The 19,319-nt window shown below is 45.4% G+C and overlaps 1 protein-coding gene across 1 annotated transcript in view; it reads right to left on the reverse strand.

Moving 5' to 3' along the window:
• LOC105903709 (A disintegrin and metalloproteinase with thrombospondin motifs 19) overlaps positions 1 to 19,319 on the reverse strand; it is a 60,953-nt gene that overhangs the window by 23,402 nt on the left and 18,232 nt on the right. The window contains exons 9-13 of the mRNA XM_031577741.2: positions 12,897 to 13,037; positions 12,121 to 12,271; positions 8,933 to 9,034; positions 6,569 to 6,714; positions 5,942 to 6,096 (exon numbers count right to left, since the gene is read on the reverse strand). Of these exons, the coding sequence (XP_031433601.1) occupies positions 5,942 to 6,096; positions 6,569 to 6,714; positions 8,933 to 9,034; positions 12,121 to 12,271; positions 12,897 to 13,037 (695 nt within the window). The remainder of the gene's footprint in view (positions 1 to 5,941; positions 6,097 to 6,568; positions 6,715 to 8,932; positions 9,035 to 12,120; positions 12,272 to 12,896; positions 13,038 to 19,319) is intronic.

Consider the following 19,319-nt stretch of genomic DNA (forward strand, 5'->3'; position numbering starts at 1 on the left):
TCTCTGGCAAAACTCTTAAGACATTCTCACTCGCCGAAACACATTTTGCTCTGTGATGCACTTGTGATCTATAATGGTAACCACGAGTGGCAGAAGTTAAACACAATGACAGCACAGATGTCATAGCTTTAGCAAACGATGTGATCAGACTGTCTGTGGCCCCCATAATCAGGAATTAAAGAGAAGAGAACAAGTAATGTTTTTTTTTGGTCATTGAAAGTTTACTGCATACAGATGCTTCAGTACATCACTTTGCCAATATAAAAGACATTGGAAGGGAAAAGTCCATTACTGTTTTAACTGCATGTGTATTTGTGTAACTGCTGGTTTTATTTTGTAGAATTGCAGGACTGCCTCCTATGCTCTCCCAACAGCAAGATAATCTCACTGCTGGTCCTTCAAAACAATGCCATAAGATTGTGTGAAATACAGCGTTGAACTGTTGAAGACAATACCAATTTTTGAGGGAATCTACAGTCAGGATTCAGCATCCACCAGTGATGCATAAATGTTTGCCTTCCACCATACTCCCCTTTCCTCAACCCAAGAGAGGGGTTTCTCTCTGCATGCTGGTGGAAGGTACATGACTGAAAACCCTACACCAGGGCAAATGTCCAGCAGGCCAGGCCATGGAACTGGCCTGTGGTGACATGGGTGTGTGGAGTCTTGCCAAGGCTGGAGCCACCACACCAGAGGTTTTTTCCTCCCGTTGCCTAGCAAGGGAGAACGTTGCCTGTGATGGAGATGAAGCCCTGGGGCCTGACCCAGCACAAAGATGTGACTCTGCAGCCCAATGAATCACTTGCTGACTTTGATGCCATATGCAGTTCCATTTACAGTGTACTGTACTGTGGTTTTCATTTACACTTTGTCTTTGTCCTTTTGTCCATTTTGAAGGACAGTGCCTCAAAAAGGCACACACATGTCCAATGTCTGTTTCTTAGAAAGTGAAATGTGTGATTTATGATATTGAAATCTGAGTGAAAGGCTGATAATTGGCTTATAATTTTGCAGATCTGATGTGAGGTTTTGCTGTTTCAGTTTTTAGAAATGGTCTGACACGTTAAAGTTTGTCTGTATGCAGTTTAAAAAAAAAATATCTGTAAACAAGTAATTCACATGCAGAAACACACGCGCACGCACGCGTGCAGACACACAGACAGACTTACATTCCATTTCCCCGACATCAGTGTTAAAAAACGAACACGGACTCCTGCAAACATGCAACCAAGGTCAACAAATCTGCGACTCACTATTGACTCACGACTGAATAAAATCCAAAAAATTAGAGGCCTAATCTGCTTTCTAATTGTTGCAATCTGAAACAGAAAATCAAGGGAATATTTCTTCCCTTCGACTTCACCTCTTCTTCCCTTTCACCTCCCTCCCTATAGCAGACACGGGTGAGCATTACACCGTTTGTTGCATATCTGTACATATCTGAGGAGAGTGCAACACATTCCACGCCTCGGTGCGTGTGAACTTGGCTGACCTCCTCCTTCAGAAGGCTTTCCAGTGTCAGTGGACAAGCTAATGTCGCTAAATCCGCTAGCAGCGGTAGACTGACAGCCAACGCCGGCTGCGTATCTCGCCACCAGAGCAGTGCTGGACTGCCTGAAGCCCCCGTCCCAATGGTGGCTGGGGGAAAAAGGAAGGCGAAAGGTTTTGAATGGGCCCACAGACAGATTACAGCTCTTAAAATGCTGTCTATTTAACCTTTGACCTTTATTTATCTCAAAAGACCATACATCTTCAGTGAGACATCTTCATCTTGTTTTCCACAGTGTTATTCCCAGCTATGTGCAGTTTGAAAACAATCATACCAACCAACAAACAACTTCCATTTTTCCCCTCATTACTTTTCAAGGGAGCGCCATCTGAATAGAGGTATGAATTTCCTGTCAAAAAATTCAAGTGCTTCTTTTTTTTTGCTACTGAGGTCACATCTGATGAGGACTGGCGCGAAGTGAGCGTTATGTGGGGGGCGTTCCTCCTCGCAGCAGAGGTTCCTCTCAAGCGCCTGTCAGAGTCCTTGTGCGCCACCGCTGCAGTGAGTGAGGGAGCATGGGAAAGAAGAGCTCGCCTGGCTGACTGACTGACTGACTGACTGACTGACTGACTGGAGAGATTACTCCATCAGCTCTCCGGAGAGAGGGAAGAAGAAAAAAAAAGAGAAAAATAACGGGCACGTTTCACATTCCACACAGCGGTTCTGGAAGAACAGAGAGAGAGAGAGAGAGAGAGAGAGAGAGAGAGAGGGAGAGAGAGAGAGAGAGGCCCTGTGCCTTCGCCGGGCCCGGGCTCGGCATGAGAACCGACACCGACCCGGAGATCCAGGAGACTTCGTCTCAGACGCGGAGGACAGACAGCATTCGCTCCGCCCCCCCTTCCCCCCTCCTCTCTTTCCCTCCTTTCCCCCTCTCTGTGCAAGCTTTTTTTTACTGATGAGAACGATGTGAACATAGCTGTGGTGAGTGGAGGCCAACAGCACTTTATCCAGAGAGCTATCTGTGTTGCTGCCTGACTTCCAGGAGGGAATGCACCTCCAGAAAAGATGTCTGATAAAAACGCGATGGGACAGGACAGGGAAGAGGGATGGTGTTGGGAATCGCCGGAACGGAATGAAAGGCCTAGATATTAACACTCAACACCTACTTTAGTTCTCACACATTAATTGTAACATTATATTCACTTGTAGGGCGGTCAGGATAATTTGGCCAGTAAATCTATGAGCTAATCAGTTTATCAAATAAGTCAGTTGAACTGGGAATAATTGATGAGCCCCTTGTGACCAGTGATGAGGCACAATCTAGTTTTTAAGCCCAAATGAGACATTTATTAGAGAAAAGAAACATGATATAATTTGTAGATAACATATTTCACAATTTAATGTCTCTTGAGTTAAAATCGAGGTTGTACAAAGCTGTACAATCAAGGTTTAAACACCTGGTTACAAAAAAACACGCCTATTTTCTCAGCCCCCTCGTAAATACACTGATCATGTTTTAATACACAAAGCTACTTGCATGTATAGAATATTGCTTTACATTTTGAAGTTTCTAAAGCAAAACCCACATAGCGAGAAAAAGAACAACAAACCATTTCAGTATTTTGCTCTGCTGATGATACGCTGAGCAGTCCTCTGAGCAACTAGAGGACAGATTAAATGTTGTCTAAACACATAGCACAGCACACTATTATGGTTATCTATCACTGTCCAAAACCCATTCCTTACACTTGCTGCCCTGAATTCCAGTTTGTTGGCTTCCAATAGCAATACTGGCTACGTTGTCCAGAAAATGACTTAAGTTCCCCTTCAGTTGCATGGACTGCGCCTTTACTCATTACTCATAGCTATTTATTCTGTTTGTCTGGCCTTCCTTTGATTGACCTTTAATGTCTGCATGCTACTATCAACTATTCAGTTCCATCTTAGTCTGTTGCTGGGCTTAGACATCTGTGTGAGTGCTAGACACACAAATCCCTCTGGCCAGCAGTAATGGATTTGTGGCGGTGTAGATCTCAGTGGGAATCTGGAGTTGAAATGAAATGTTGAAATGTATAAACAAGGTTTGGCCACACAGCGGACAGGTCTGTGCGAAAAAAAGCACAGAGATTTTCACCCAAACACACTTATCTCTGTGACGGACGAAAAACCGTTTGCACCGTAAATATCTTTTTGAAATGTGTGCCTTGGTTCTGGCCACACAAGTAGGCGAGGAAAACGAATTGCACTCGCACAAAAAGAGCACCTTCCTAGAGCACGAAATATCTCGCCGCATTGTGCGTTGGCCATCACAATCCACTCCTCCATCTTTGAGCACTTAGGGCGCACGTTCTCTCGCAGAAAAAAAAAACGTCGGGACAGGTTTACACTGATTCAAGCAAGATGCCAAGACTTGGCAGGCAGGGAAGGTGGGCGTAAGGAAAAAAAAAAAGTCAATGTGCTGCGATTGCTCCAGTCGACAGACACTGGGAACCTGCAGCACTTGCCATCTCACAAATATCTCGCCCAATAAGCCAAACTCTCCTCCACTCACACTGCATCCACTCAGGCCTCTGAGGTGGCTCCAGTATTTTGGGTGAGGGAACTGCCAGAACCCGAGCAGCACTAGCATCAACACTGATAGTAACTGACAACGCAACATTCCAGCATACAAACGCACAGAAACTCAATAATGGATGAGTCCGTGTGGGTGGCTTCACCAGCGGAGTCAATTCACAAAAGTAGGTACACTTTTTGGCCAATCTCAAGCATTAGCCGTGAGAGTCAAGGGGGCAGGATAATCCATTTTGGATTACCTTGCGAATAGAGCCAACTAACTAACGTTATTATTGTGCTGGCAGAATGTAAGACAACTGTCTATAGTCGGACCACGTAAGAATGTAAACATATGTCTGAGTGTCTGTGTTGTGTGTGTGTGTGTGTGTGTTTGTGTGTGTGTGTGTGTGTGTGTGTGTGTGTGTGTGTTTGGGTGTGTGTTTGGGTGTGTGTGTGTGTGTGTGTGTGTGTTTGTGTGTGTGTGTGTGTGGATGTGTGTGTGTGAGTGAGAGAGAGAGAGATAGAGAGAGAGAGAGAGAGAGAGAAAGAAAGAGAGAACAAAAAGAGAGAAAGAAAAAGTCTGAACAAGTGAACAGGAGCGAGAGAGAGAGAGAGAGAGAGAGAGAGAGAGAGAGAAATAAAAGAGCCTTTGTACTTGGGCAGTGCAGACAGTCTACGCAGTGATGTCATATGGCTCGGGACCACTGAGGACCTGCCTGTGCCATTCTGCATCGAAAAGCCCCATTGAGCCCGTCTGTGAGAGCGCACCGCCGCAGCCAGTTTACAGACCTGACCCCGCAGCAGCCTCACCGCCGCCCAGCACAGCACAGCCCAGCAGTAGCCCAGCAGTAGCAGTAGAGGCCTGCTATCTATCATTTGCCCATCAGGAAGCGGTAAAACAATGCAGCCACTATGACACTGACGCGCCCCCATCCCACCCCATAAGACACACAGTTGACCATTATCTGCAACACATTTCAGCTCGCCCACAGGCTTACTACTGATAATTCCACTGATGCCACTCTTGTGCCATCACATAGTCTACCAAAAGTAGTTTGTTTGTAGTTAATAGGAGCCATTTTACCCCATATTAGCGACACTTAGCGCCTTATGCGCTACTTCTGTTTACGCGTAGCCCTGGGAGAGGGCAGGTGTCCCAGAGACTTATTACATTTCCACCTCTCCATCCTGTTAAACAGCACGATTTAACATGACCTAACCTATGAGCTAACAAATAGTACATTTTTATACCACCTATTCCTGTAAATACTATCAGCAAGTTATTCCATTACTTGAACTTAATCCACAGCTTGTATTTCAAGGAAACATTCCTCTGACTGTTGTGCGAGGCGTATACAGTAGATATGTGTGTATCTTATTAGGCAAGAGCTAGGGGACTATTTTTCACACTGTGATTTATACTCCTTAGGGGGTGATACAATGCTGGCAGGACAGACAAAGCAGACAGTGGAAGAGGAATGGCAAGGGATGAATGGAGCCGGGCCTTCTTTGAGAAATGCTTTTATAGAGACACATGTGCTGCATGTTCCTGTTTAAAAGATGCATTGTGACACGCATACATACAAACACAAACACAAACACAAACACAAACACACACACACACATCCTACTCCTACCTGATACATTCAAGCACATACACAGCCAGCCTGACAACAACACTATACTGTATTCACACACACACACACACACACACACACACACAAACACACTCAGTGTACACACGTATTGTATTCACACACACACTCACTGTACACGTACTGTATTCACACACACACACACACACACACACACACACCCACACACACACACACACACACACACACAATCACAAAAATCCCACGGAGACTCACATGCGGACGCAATGAGGTAAGCCCTTACCATCATCCATGACTGCGTACCAGTGGAGGGCGAGGCGGTTGAATGTCTGGCACTGCTGCTCTCTGAAGCTGGGGGTGCCAGCGGGGCACGGCTGGTTCTCACACAGCCTGTACTGCGCGCCCGTGCCCAGGCAGTCCTGCCCTTTCCCACCAGACCTGCCCCGGGGAACAACAACACACCGCATGACACAACTCACCTCACCTCACGGGCAAATGGACCCAACGCAGGTAAGCTAAGGGTGCTTTTAACAACGGGGGGGGGGGGGGGGGGTTATAGTGGTGTTTGGTTCCACACATCATTCCCTGAGACGGGATCAGGAGATTATGAACCCCTCTAAATCGGTCACTTGACCTAAAGAGCGGATTTCAAATCAGCAGCTACATCTATGGAGTTTTCATTTCGTCTCCACCTGTCTTCAGCATGCGTGTCTGATGGGCCTTTCAGTGCTGATTATGCATTACCATGAGATCAAAACAGATCCACTGAGCATGCATTACCATGAGACTGACTGCATCCAGCACAGCACTGACTGACTCAAGCACAGCACTGATTAACTCTAGCGCAGCACTAACTGACAGAGATGTGCCCCGGTGGCCTGGTCTTCCGTGTCTGGGTGGTTAACGTTACCTGCGGCTCTCACACTTGCGTTGTCGGGCGGTGACGCCGCTGCTGCAGGTTCGGCTGCAGGTTCCCCAAGGCCCCCACGAGGTCCACTCTCCCAGCACCGGTTCTGGATGTGCCGTCCGGCTCACACACTCTCCAGCCCGGCACCACTGTAGACACAGGCCATCTGATGCTAAAGCACCTTACTAAATACCACATTATACAAATGCACACTTAGGGATCATAACATAACCAGCTCAATTCTCTATCCACCTGATGCTAAAGCACCTTACTAAATACCATATAGTACTATTACACACTTAGGAACATAACAAAGCCAGCTCAATTCTCTAGCCATCTGATGCTATAGGTTTTACCATAAATAAATACCATATAGATCCCCATAACATTTATATCTGCAGTACAGTATTAGACACATTAGAGTCCCATGTCAAACTACTTATAACAAGATGAGCTTTATACTTACTGTTGTTCAATCACTTGAAGTTGAAATGATCAAGTCTTTAATTAGAAACAAATCAGGAGTATGGGAATGAAACAGAAATTAATTTAGTTTTTTTTTGTCTCCAAACAATGTCACTGACATCACACCCGCTCACAGTCACCTCGTAAAACAAGTCAACAATTTGAGTTTGGAAAATGGTCATTTGGAATTCTCATCCATTTTCCCAAAACTACCACTGTGCTGCAAAATCGCAGACTACAACTTTAAGACCCTTAGTCCCTGTGGATAGACAACACTATAAATACACCCCAACAGACACTGCAACACTGTAACCATGATACAGCATTTCCCAGACATTCTTTCATACGCTGTAGACCTCTCAAAACTCAAACACACCTGATTAAACTCCAGTAATTATGAGAACTTTGATGAGGTGAACCGGGTAAGTTATGCTAGTAAACAGCAGGGGAAAGCCATAAATGATTCGGTGTGGTATGTCCACAGGGATGAAAACCAGCTAAATAGGTCATAGCTCCCTCTGCTAAATCCTGAAGTCCATAACTTTTTTTGGTTGCCGGTCCTTAGCCATAAACACAACACAGCCACAGCACATGGCACAAGCCGAAACAGCCGCCTGGCATTTCCCATAACCAGACGAATGATGTCTCTCTGCTGTGTGTTTCAGATCATTGTGAGACCTTTGTTTGCTGTTTTGTCTTTAATCATAACCGTGTGTGTGTGTGGCTTTTGATGCTACGAGACACTGGTGAATGAGACTGCACGCTCACACTCTCAACCTTACGCCACTGTGGCCATTTTCTTCCCTTTTCTAAACGACAGCCACTGGCCTCGTCGGAGGTCCAAGTGTCATTAAGCGTCTGGTCAAACTCTCGGTGACTTGTGGGCCTTCTCAAGATGTTTTTTTTTCCCACCCCTCTAATCGTCAGACTGTGAGCGGTGCTTAGAGTTGAGGACAAGGTCAATCTCTGCATGCAGTCTGTTGGCTGGTCAGCACGCGGCCTCTCAGATACGTCAGCGAAGGGGGGAGGGGGGGGGGTGAGAGAGGCATGGAGTAGAGACAGAGGGGCTCGGGGGGGGGGGGGGGGGGCACCACCACAGCTCTAGGGTTTTACTGAGAGGGGACAGCTGCCCCCACCATCCCCCCCATCCCTCACCCCAACTCCCCTTCTTCTTTGACTCTGTTGAGCTGCTACAGGCTGTTTCCCATCCCGCTGTTTATAAGAGCACTGAGAGGAGGGGAGAGGAGAGGAGAGGAGAGGGGAGGGGAGAAGAGGAGAGGAAAGAAGAGGGGAGAGGAGCAGAGAAGAGAGGAGAGGAGAGGAGAGGAGAGAAGAGGAGCAGAGCAGAGAAGAGAGGAGAGGAGACTAGAGGAGGGCTGTCCTAATCAATGTCAAGAGTTAGCGCTGATCAGCACGGGGAATGACATTCACTAAAGCAGCTAAACATCTAAAGCTGACGCCCCTCTTTCATCCTCAGCAGCTTAGAGCAGCAGGGGCATCTCAGTACACTGGCTCTGTGCAGTAACCCCATGAGACACACAAAGCATAACAGCACTGCTATTGTTAGTTTACACTGTTAGAAGTGGGTTTGGGCCTTGGGCTTTGTAAAGATCCTTGAGATAATGTTCATTCTTGGTGAAAAATATATATTCATATATACATATATATATACATACACATATGTAAACTAAAATTAATAAAAACAAAAAACAAGTTGGAAGAGGATTTTCGTGTCTTTCTCCCTTGGCTGAGACAACTTTGGGATAACCCAGCAGTTATTTGGAAATTGGTTATTTGGTTATTTGGAATGACACTGTGTTATAGATGAGTTGGTCTACATCCCGGAGTCTCCGTGAAATGGTGAAGAGCAACTGTCAAATGACAGTCATCATATCTACCCACCTTTCCGGTGTCACATTCGGTCCCATCCATGGGGGGGTCTAGTTTGGTTTTGCAGTCCTTCTCCCCATCCACATGGCACCACAGCCCCGAGCACATCACATACTGCAGAGGTGGAGACCAAAGTACAATACTAATCAATGGACAGAGTGGATAATACCTTACCATTCAGCATATACATTAATCTTTTATAAAAAGCATCCACACCTTACTGCACTAATACATAATGCTAAATGCATACCTTAACAAGAATGCATCCTACATTGACAAAGTTGGAGCCACTGACAACATATTACTCGTCAGTGTTTCCAACGCCCATATCACACGGATGTCAAATCAAATCTTCTGATGAGATGATCAGCTATTTGTTTACCTCCACAAGGGGTCACTGTCTAATAGATAATGTTGTATTTGTGTACCTCATAATTCACTCTAATTTAGGGCATTCTCCCTAGTCCATGGCAATGGATTCAATATATTTACAATCGCCATTCAACTTTTTAGAGGGTTATCATGTTTGTCAAATAGGACTTTTTGATTTCCTTTTCAAGTTCCATCTCTTAATGCCATGAAGGTATAGTTTGGTAAACTAACAGGACATTGGCCCGGCACAAATACACGTTGTTCAAGGAAGAACTTGCAACATGTATTTTTATCACAACAAACATTGTCATAAAGTGCATCACAGCAACAAAAAGAACGGCACATTTCATAAAATATGACCAAAGATCCCTGTTGCCCTGCACACGATGGTGAAATCTGCTGTAATAGACTACCTGTGTTTTTTAATGGCTACGCCACAAAGTCAACATATGCTCTGAGTCATGTACTACATTAAGACTCTACCACAAGAAGTTACCAGCTGTGCCTGTGGTTACTTCACTTCCAAATCTTACATCTTACCCCCCTCTCTACTGGCTTAAGGGCACTTTTCCACAAAAACGCAATCCAAACACCACCACAATAAAGAGATCCTCCCATCTTGTCTCCTCCATGCACTCAGTCACCCCCCCACCGACAACATTAAACACACAGCCTGGTGAGAGAAACCAATAAAACCAATCCTGCCTGTGGAGGAAAAGCACAGAACTGGACACCATCGTAGCCGGGAGGTGAATTTTACAGTATCATCATCCTTCAAACTCTCCCTGTTTTTTTTCCATCTGATGTTGAGTGGTGGAGGAGGAGGAGGAGGAGGAGGAGGTCATGTTGGTGGGTATTTAAAAAAGGAAATAAAGAGGTTGCCATGGCATCGCACGGGGCCTGGTTGTTTAAATTGGAGGGAGCGTTTTTCATGAGTTTCTGAGCCCACTGACGGACTTTAAAGGCTGAGCCCGTCGCTGCATCTCAACCTGTGGACGAGGAGCCAGGGCATGACAGCCGCCTGATTACACCATCACAGCAGAGATTAGAGACAGCCCAAAAGGATTATGCTTCTGGAAGGCAAAAAAAAAAAATGACTGCATCGCTAGCTCTGGGATATTTTTACTTGAAGTCCCTGCACTTCTTCATTCCCTTTGGCCAAGTGAGGTTATCCAAGGTGATTACCCAACTCATGCAGGTGGTGGGATCCATCTTCCACACAGCACCTGTGCCTAGTAATCAGAAGTGGGACATGGGGGTCTTTATTGACAATACAATTTTAGGGTGGTGCTGATCTCAGTTGGTAAGTCCACTCTCTGGCACATGGAGAGAAGGAAAAGCAGGGATTATTGTGTAACCCAAACAAATGACTTAAAGTGATGCACGCCTCATTTACACTTCTCTTTTAGATTTGTCCTTCCTAAAAACAGCATGTGAGCAGTCCCTGTTCACCATGGGCCAAAGTGATCTCTGAGACGGCAGCAGCTTTCTTTTGGGCTTGTTATGAGACATTGGCCCCTATTTTGAGGGTGAAAGCGGCTGGCGGAAATGGCCTATTTGCAATAATCACCTTGTCATTTCCTTTCACATATTGTAGTCTAATTGGACTAAGGCAGAAGAAGAAATGCCACGCAACACCAGCACAATAGCAATAGCTGTCTTTTCTTGCCCACTATGGAATGCAGAGATAGCATTCAGGTGTTCAAATTCATGAACATAAACATACAAGATGCAATGAAAAAGTGCTGTGATTGCGCCTATAAAATGTAAAAATAGATGACCCCCCCTCTTTTTGCCTCAGAATGTTATAGTAGAACTTGCCGTTGACAGTCCGACCCTGGGGGACGCGCAAATAACCTGAACTGTGGCGTGCTGGCATTTGGGTGCTCCATCATGACAACGCGCAAGCTCACAGCGGGTGCAAATCGTGCACGTTTTCAACACGATTGTCGCTCCCGCCAACTTCTTGCTCTTCCCCAAGATGAAGTTCAAGCTGAGGGGTCGCCATTTGACACAGTGAATAAGATCCGAAGCACATTGCAGATGGTGCTTGGAAAGGCTTAAAGAACGCGACTTCCAGGGGGCGTCCCAAGCATGGCAGGAGCACTGGGAACGATTTATATTTCTGCACAAGGTGACCATCTCCAAAGAAAGGTATGGTTTTTGCATTCCATAGGCGCAGTCCTGGAACTTTTTGATCGCACGTTGTAGCTCACAACCTCCCACATCTTATGCATTCCCGATTTGTGTAGGCTACTGGTCACTGCTGCTCGTGCGTTTCATACATCAGGTTATTTCCCTGCCTCTGGGATATCCCATATCGTTAATATGTCAACACATACAGTAGCCTCGTGTTACACAAATGAATAGCCTACCTTTATGTCCACTGTCTCCCGTTGCACCAAATAGCCTACAGTTTGATCCTAGAATAATTCTAGTTAAAAGCCAAATAAAGAACAGGGGCATTTTCAAATAGTTCTGACAAGCTCCAATTATGCCTCAAATGTATCTGTTTGGAACAACAGAAGAAGCACTACAGTTTATTCTCCTTGGATTGTACTCTCGTCTGATGCATTGAGTTTAAAGGGATTTCTCGACAATGCTATTGATCGGCTTTAACCAAACCTTTCATTAATGAATTAAGGCCTGGTGCTGCCCACTTAGTGCCTTTGATCACACTTTTAGCGCTCACTTTACGCTTATGCAACAGTCCGCATGCGCTGTCGTTTCCGTCAGTCCGGTTTTGTCCTCAAAATAGAGGCATTTATATTTGGAAGTCCCATTTCATGTGTCTGGTTTGCATGGACGGTAGTATGTGCGTGTCTTACCTGCATCTTCTCACAGTGTGAGGCAGAGGGCCCGAAGAGGATCTGACACTGTTCATCTGGTGTGTAGGTCGCGCCCGGCAATTTGGACGGCAAGATGACAGAGTTCAGACTGAGTGGGTCTGTCTGTAGCAGACAACTGCTTGCCTTGGACCTGTGACAAGAACACACACAGACAAGCACACACACACAAACACACACACACACCAATAATCAGAATTGGTTAGAAAAGTTAAGTGTGTTGCCAGGCTATCCTTGAGCTTATGCAGTCATGTGAATAAGAGTTCCCTGCAAATAGCGTGGCTCCATGCTTATCTGACAGCCTCTCAACAAGGAAGTCTGGAGAGGATCTGAGGTAACTGTTTGTTATCATAACAAATAAGCTCCAAACGCGAGCCTGAATGATATCACAGCTTACATCCTCAATTAAACACTATTGACCAGACAAAAGACAATCATGAGAACATACCAAACATGAGAATCACTCAATTATTTATCTCTGCTGTTATCCATCAGAAAAACAAACTCCATGATTCATATTCATTCATTGGAATTAATCCAATTGACCATTACATTCTAATTACATCTGCAGTGTTGTGCTATTCCGTTGACTGAATATACCACAGTAAAAAAACAAACAAACAATAAAACTGTTTTAAAAAAGCCCATCATTTTAAACGCTCCAGATTGCATTCCACGTCCACCACGTTTACTTTTCGCTTCACATCGTATCAGAGGAGCCTGCCTACCCCACCCCCCCAGCCCCAAAGAGGCACTACCTGAGGAACTTCTCCACATCCTCGCGGCTGCAGGTGGACCAGGACACGTCTCCGGGGTTCTGTCCTTTGATCCACTCCCCGGACATGATGTGGAGGCCGTCAGCGCACGATGGGTGGTCGTTGTCATGGCTCACCCCCATGCTGCGCCAACCACAAACAGGAAGAGATGCAGGGAGAAGAGGGGTGGGGGGGGGGGGGCGGGGTGGGGGTTATTGCATCTTCAAACTAGCATTTCAACACATCATTTTATCCCTGCAAAGCAAATTAGCAACATGCCCCCTCCCCGCCACCTCCCCCAGCCACACACACACACACACACACACACACACACACACACACACACACACACACACACACACACTACATTTACGGGCAACAAAAGAAAGATACACACAAACATCTGTAGCGCACATAAACATGGCAGGGCATGAAAGGCTAATAAATAGCCCACAAAACAAACAGGCCATGAGTCTGCTTAAGGCACGGACTCTCCTACCCGGCTCTCGCACCGACATGACCAGGGATGAATGAGTGAGTGAACGAGTGAGCGAGCTAATGATTACATCTTCATCTGTTGCCCATTTCGATCAGCCGAAACAAGTGCGACTTTGTCTCGGTTTCCATTTTGCCCACAGGGAGGGCAAAATCAAAGAGGCCTTACTTCCTCCTCTCCCCAGCCAACCCCCCTCCCCCACCTCCCCTTCCCTGCCTCCAGCCCCGGTATCTTTATCACCCTGAATGCCTGTGTGTGAGCACTGGAACTGCTCAAGAGTCAGAGGCTCAAAGGCCTTCCTGGATCTTTAAAGCAACTTCCACCTGGGCTTTTCAGAGGGAGGGAAAGAGAGAAGGAAAGAGAAAGAGAGAGAGAGAGAGAGAGAGAGAGAGAGAGAGATCGGGGGAGTGTTAACCATCTCCGACACACCTCCACAAGAGGAACGTTTATGGTGAAGTCGAGGCTGAACCTGATTCCTCTGATAATGGCAGCACCTGGAGAAGTATCCCAAACGAGCAGAGATGTGTGTGTCTGTGTGTGTCTGTGTGTGTGTGTGTCTGTCTGTTTGATCCTCACAGTTGCACCTTACTAAAATCCTTAGGGGATTTTTTGCCTTTGCTGAATGGAAAAACAAAGGGAACGTTGATGCGTTAAAGCTTTCCTGAAGCTACCACTTTAAGCTTTGGTTTATGGTATCACTTACCACTTCATAAAGTTACGAAAATGCATTTTATTGCAGCGATGTAAAAGTGTCCAAAATGCCCAGCCAGGGTCTCGGTTGAGTTTGTGAGTCGGCACAAATGTGTTCGACATTACGCCAGAGGGATGTGGTTTTAATTAAAAACAACTAGCGTGGCATTAGAGCTCTTGTGGCATATAGCGATTCACAGATGGCTGTACCTCACACTGACGGTTGCCACGCTGTGTTCCAGTATAGGAAGCTATTAAAGTTCTTAAGATTTGGTATTAATTCGCTGCATGTATTTACTAGAGGATTTCACTAACATAGGAGTCCAATGAACCAGAGACAAGGGCCGTATGCTATTTTGAGCACGAGTATCTAGCAACTCCAACTCTGCATTCTATTTTCCTACCAAAGAGACATCCATGTGCCGCAGTCAGATCCCTAGAAATATCGGTGGGAGTACTGAATATATTCTGCAAGTTCAACATTTGGCCATTTCACCGACAATTACATAGTTAGCTGCAAGGCTAAGATGGGAAAGCACTATGCGGCTGCCTGTCACCACATTTTCAGATTTTGGTTTGATAACAGTAAAATGCCTATGTTAAATTGCTTAACAATAGCTTGACATATCTGGACATCTAAGCCTTAGCACAGAACAAGACTTTGGAACACATCATAATAGCTTATCAATCAGTTTTAGTGAAATGCAAAGCAGACAATGCAAACACAAAATGGCATAGACACTGTCTTTTTTTTCTCAAGATTTACCACCATCAGTAAAAGAAAAGAGCAGAACACATATCCGAAACCTCTGGCCTACTCCAGCTCATCGCTGTGGCTGCACTTGTGCGAGGGAAAACAAATAATTCCCTCTTTCCCCCAATTCAAAAAGTGTTCGCATTTTTCTTTCTTTTTTCTTTTCTTTTCTTTTCCTCTCTTTTTTCACCATTTTCTGCTGAGCTCCACATTTGGCCAACATACATCATTCTCGACTGTCTCCAAAAACTGTATATTCAATTTGCTCTAAAATGCAAAGCAGATGGGGGGATGCCAGGGCAGACCCATGAGGCTGTTGAAAAAGAAAAAAAAAATCATTTTCAAAGAAATTAAACGTAAGTTTTCAAGATAATTACAGTAACATAAATCATATGACATCATAGGGATTCGTTCACTAGATTGTATATTTTGTGGCAATCAGTGAACCTCCTAGATGAATTTGGGTCACGGAGGGGTTAGATTTTTGGGGGGCACCTTTGTGCTGCTGAGAGGTAATTGTTTTCATTAAATCCATTTTCAAATGGAGCATTTCAGAACGATGATTCTTACCATGGCGGCACGATACGGACACGAGGACAACTGGCGCATGGAAAGAGAAACATCTTTTGTGGAAAAAAAACACACTGAACACAAACCGACTTTGGAAGAAGCTGGAAGTACACTTACAACCGTCAAAAGTTACCTGAGGTATAAAAAGGAGGTCTATATTCAAGGCCAGTGTGGTAGTAACCAAGATACTATACATGTTTTTTATGCATGCCTCATGTTGGGTCATCTAATGCAGAATCCTGCGGTGAGAGTAGCAGCATGAAGCATCCACATTCTTTCCCAATAATCGTGCTCAAAGAAGAAGAGAGCTAGCAAACAGTCCTGCATTTCACGCTAGGATTCTTTCTCTCTGAGTTTTATAGCAGTCTATACTTGCCCCTTGAAATCAAAGAGGGGATTGGAAGGGAGATTAGAACTGGGATGCCTTGCCATCAAAGAACATCCATTATTAGCTCAGTGATGTCAGATCGTGTCTGAGAATTTGTCGAGAGACTGTCTTTTTTCCCCTCCTGAGTTATCTAAAGGCTCTGCCCAGGCAAACAGTGAAGTTGTTCTTTGTCGTGTCTTCCAAAACCAGAATCGAAATCGGTGTTTATAATAGCACACGTCTAACAGTCGTGGTAAAACACTGCTATTCAAAGATTATTTATATTCATATGAACACTCCTGAAAAAAAGACACATCTCCTCCATCCTCTAGACTGGTAAGTGTTGCTTTGAAGTGAAAATGAGTATGATGTCCCCTTACCACTTTTCATTTGCAGCTACTCTGCCTTGACCTCTCGTGACCTTTAAAAGCCTCTCAGATAACATAATGAAGAGGGACGTGCAAATGAGATGAGTAAAATTGCACCGCATGCCATTAAGAGTGATTAGCACCGGGTGAGAGTCACAGCCCTATGTCTGTGGCTGGGTGGCCTGGAAAAGGCTTGCGGTACAAGCATTGCTACTCGAGTTCAACCATGCAGCTGGTGTGGTGTGGTGTGGCTTCAGGCGAGAGAGACCACAGCCAAGTGATGACGCAAGCTGATGTCATTTGGCAAATGAATGAGTGTCTTAGTAGTAATTAAACAGTTTTTTTTTTCTCCCATATCTTGGAATTGATAAAGAGAGATGCCGTTTTGAGTGAGCGAGATCCTGTCCCCAAACATGTGCAATATACCACAGGCAACATAAATCTATAGCATACATAAAAATGGAGAGAGAGTACCGTAAATTAAACACGAACACACACACACACAGGCAGCCAAACTCCCAGCAATTCACATAGCCATCACAAGGCAGATCACATAAGAAGGCATCTGAGATGACCCCCCCACCCCCCCACCCCCACCTCTTACAGGCGGCGAATCAGCACTTCTCCAGAGCAGGGAGCCACCGGCGCTGGAGCCACGGGCCGCACCGTTGAGCTCATTGCCCCAGGGAGGGCAAATTTGTACAACAAATCTGCACGTGCACACAATCCAATAAACAAATGAACACAAGAGAAAGAGGGAGGGGGCATGTCTCTCACTCATCAGAGAGACCATCTATCTTATACATCCCCAGCCCCCCTCATCCACCCAGCTTTCGCTGAACCCCCAGGAGTCTGGGGCTAGATTCAGGCACTTTTGTGGTTGAAAATTGAACTTTAAGCAGTGGTTCCAAAGTCACACTTGTTTGTTTGAATTCTGCACAGGTTAACGTACAATAATATGTAAGTAGTATACATGTCATATTTGTATTTTTCTCTACAATCCCTGTCAAACAATAATTTGTAAGAACATTTTTTTCTACTAGTGCTGGAATATGTGCAAAAACACATTATGAACTACAGTGACAAACTGTTTTGGTTACTTGAGGTGATTCTCTAAGGTATACCTTTTCACAAGCGAATGTCTTTTGGAGAAGAGAAAAATACTTTTTTACAGCACTCTCACTTCTTGCAGTATACACTATATACCTGCAAACGTAAGTTTTGACACAAATTACACCCCCTAATGGTACCCATAACAGTACCTAAGGGTTCACACTAGCACACACAGCAAAGGTATAACAAATACTCATGAATGGCCATGTAACACTACCTATTGCACACAGAAATGCAAGGTATGTTCATTGCTTATGAGTATGTGGTGTATTAGACTACTATTCGCAAATATGTTACACTAAAAAAGTTAGCCAATACAACAAGCAAATCTCTATAGTTGGAAATATTTTAACGTACTCATCCATTTTCATATCCAGATAATAGCACTGCATCAAGTTGTAGCACCATATTACATTATGTCTCATTGTCCTTGGAATTTAAAAGCTTGGTAACAAATACTCTAGCGCTTTCCATACCTCTAGTTCCACATGCGTGAGGTGGACAAGTACTACATCTTCTGCGATGGAATTCCATATTTACTACCATCTACTTCCAAATGACTTGGATAGGATGAAAGGATGTATACTCAGTCCTGGGTGAAGTTTTGTGTACAGTGGACTTTCTCCCTCGTGGTCTATCTCTCCTCCCATAAAGCCACAGGTAATGACAAAGTCTTTAGCATGTGAACAGAACAACAAATGAAGGGGAGGGTGGCTACGCTGTCCTACTGGTGCTGTGACTGAGAGACGTATATTCCTGAACATTTCATTTCTTTCAGGTACTTTTCAATTAGTAGTTTTATTTGTCAGTGTATTTATCGGACGGAAAATCCTTGAGGGGTTATGGATTGGATTCAAGAAATAGATTTTTGAATTCAGGAAATTGATGTATCAGGCGGTTCCTTTTCTCTCTGTGTTCCATGTCTGTGTTTCTGGTCGGATGGTACCAGATTTAAACTCAAGATCCTCTAAGGACAAATACAGAGTTGTGTGGGTTTTTTTTGTGTGGGGGGGGGTTAGGGGATGACAGAGGGGAGGATGATGTCACATTCAACCCAAAGTCCCTGCAGGAGTATGGAATGGGGTCTGTGGAGTGGGCTCAGGGGTGGGTGGGAGTGTGTGTGTGTGTGTGTGTGTGTGTGGGGGGGGGGGGGGGGGGCTGCTGTAGACGATGGCAGGGGGAGGGGGAGGGTAGTGAAGGGTGAAATGGGAAGGAAGAAGGCGGCGAGTGGATGAGACAGCCTTGTTAGCTTTAATGAAACCAGATGCTGGTTCCTGCACTGTGGAAAGAGTCGGGGCCCTCTCTTCCAGGCGTACAGGGGTCCCCCGGGCCCCAGCAGCTCTTGCACCATGAGCTTTTCCACCATGTTTCCCCAATACCACACACACACACACACACACACACACACACACACACACACACACACACACACACACACACACACACACACACACAACTCGCTAACGTTTAGAAACAGACACACACAAATATGCTCAGAAACACAAACTGAGCACACACAGACACACTTCCACTCCAGCATACAGATACACATTGTCTGACACTAAGCATACACACACAATTACACACACACACATAAATACTGCTCCTCCATTGACGCACACAGGCAAATTCACAGACACACACACAAACACACACATCATTAATTCCAGCTTCGGCCATCCAATCACCACGGCTCTGGCAACCCAAACACAGCCTCCGGTGAGACATAACTGGCTCGCTGCGCGGCAATCACCACCCCAGGAAAGGGCAGAGGCAGATGTTTACCGTGGCCAAATGTCACCTCTGTGTCTGGGCGACACGCGATGGCCCGCGGTCACGGGTGAGCGATTGGAGGGTGGGGTGGGGGGTAAGTCTGCTCAGTGACCTCATTGGTGTGACGTGCAGCACAGCGAGCAGTGATGTTCACATACCAGAAACCCTGTGTTCATTACAGTTCAAAACTTAAAAAATTGCATCCCAGTTTGCCGCTTACCCTGGGATTGGATTTGGCCCTAAAGTGGCCCTGATCTGGTTCTAAAGTGGCCCTGATCTGCCCCTAGGTCTGCCC

The sequence above is a fragment of the Clupea harengus genome, chromosome 12 (genome assembly GCF_900700415.2).
Source record: "Clupea harengus chromosome 12, Ch_v2.0.2, whole genome shotgun sequence".
In the NCBI taxonomy this organism is placed as follows: domain Eukaryota; kingdom Metazoa; phylum Chordata; class Actinopteri; order Clupeiformes; family Clupeidae; genus Clupea; species Clupea harengus.